General features: G+C 38.8%; 1 protein-coding gene across 2 annotated transcripts in view; it reads left to right on the top strand.

Annotated features, from left to right (window-relative positions):
* LOC137625028 (glyoxylate/hydroxypyruvate reductase A-like) overlaps window positions 1-1,398 on the top strand; it is a 9,915-nt gene extending 8,517 nt beyond the window's left edge. Inside the window, exons 8-9 of one of the 2 annotated variants that reach the window (XM_068355963.1) lie at window positions 316-472; window positions 1,020-1,398. In XM_068355963.1, the coding sequence (XP_068212064.1) occupies window positions 316-472; window positions 1,020-1,163 (301 nt within the window). In that variant the 3' untranslated portion in view covers window positions 1,164-1,398. The remainder of the gene's footprint in view (window positions 1-315; window positions 473-1,019) is intronic. The other variant, XM_068355962.1, reaches the window with a different exon arrangement.

Here is a 1,398-nt window from a genome sequence, read left to right as displayed (position 1 = left end):
CAGTGTTGTCGGGTGTATGAGGACAGAGGCGAGTATGTAAAGATTAGGCCAGACTATTCGGTGTATTTGTAGGCAAAGGGGAACCGTAACCAGAGAGAAGGATACAATGTAGTACTGTCTGGCTTGTCAAAGGACCCCATAACTCTCTAGTGGTAGTATCTCAATATGTGCCCTGTTCAACCTACTGCAGAGAGAAACTAGACCTATTGTATTAGCACTACAGTGTTCAGTATGAAATACCTCTTGCCATTACTAAACATAATAAAACATACTTATTGATAGCAACGTATTCTCTCTCTCTCTCTCTCTCACCAGGAAGAGCCCAGTTCTCATCAACATAGGGCGCGGTGATCTCGTGTCAGAGAGTGATATTTTGAAAGCACTTGACGCCGGTTGGATCTCCACAGCCATCTTAGATGTTTTTGAAAAGGAGCCCTTGTCCGTAGAGAGCGCCCTCTGGGCCCACCCTAAGGTAATGCACCACAGAATTTATTGCTTTGAATATGTGAGGTCAAATGTTTTGTCATACAACTGTATTATATGTTGTACTCTTGAGAGACATTCCAGTTAATATATCCATAAATTTTGTTCCTGTTAAAATAATCCATACATTTTGTTCCTGTTATAATATCCATACATTTTGTTCCTGTAAAAAATATCTATAAATTTTGTTCCAGTTAAAATATCCATAGATTTTGTTCCAGTAGAAACAAATTGGCTCTCTCCGTCTATTATTATTAGCATTGTTATTATTACTTGCTAAGCTACAACCTTAGTTGGAAAAGCAAGATGTTATAGCCCCAAGGGCTCCAACAGGGGAAAAAAGCCAAGGGAGGAAAGGAAACTAGGAAATAAATAAAGAAAAAATAATAACTGAAGTTAAAAAATCCATTAAAAATTCGTTGAAACAAGCCTACCTGTAAGGCACTAAAATACAGAACCGGGTGAATGCAAATCATCCGAGTAGGTGAAGGTACTATTAATAATGTTTTAATTCTTATATTTTCTTCTCTACGAAGGTCGTGATTACACCTCACGTATCCGGATACGGAAGCGCCGAACTGCGCGGCATGTCGCTCGTCGACTGTTTCAAGGAGAACTACCGGCGCTTCGTTAAAGAACAGCCTCTCTTGGGAAGCCTCGATTGGGAGCTTGGATACTGATTATAAAAGAAAATACAGACAACTTTAATTGGTGGAATGAACTGGCGTCTCATCAAAAGTGTTCTTAATTGAAGGAAATCTATATCATATTCTTTGGCAGTAGATGATTGAAATGACTTTGGTTGATCAATAGAAAAAAAATGAACACCTTAAAATGTCGTCGCAGAACCAGTGGTCATCCGTGACATGACTGAAAAAATGTGGTTGGAAACTTGGGAAAGATATTTGACGTAAA

The sequence above is a fragment of the Palaemon carinicauda genome, chromosome 31, assembly GCF_036898095.1.
Source record: "Palaemon carinicauda isolate YSFRI2023 chromosome 31, ASM3689809v2, whole genome shotgun sequence".
Taxonomy (NCBI): Eukaryota; Metazoa; Arthropoda; class Malacostraca; order Decapoda; family Palaemonidae; genus Palaemon; species Palaemon carinicauda.
Note: the sequence above shows the minus strand (reverse complement) of the source record. Positions and strands in the feature narration are given on the sequence as shown.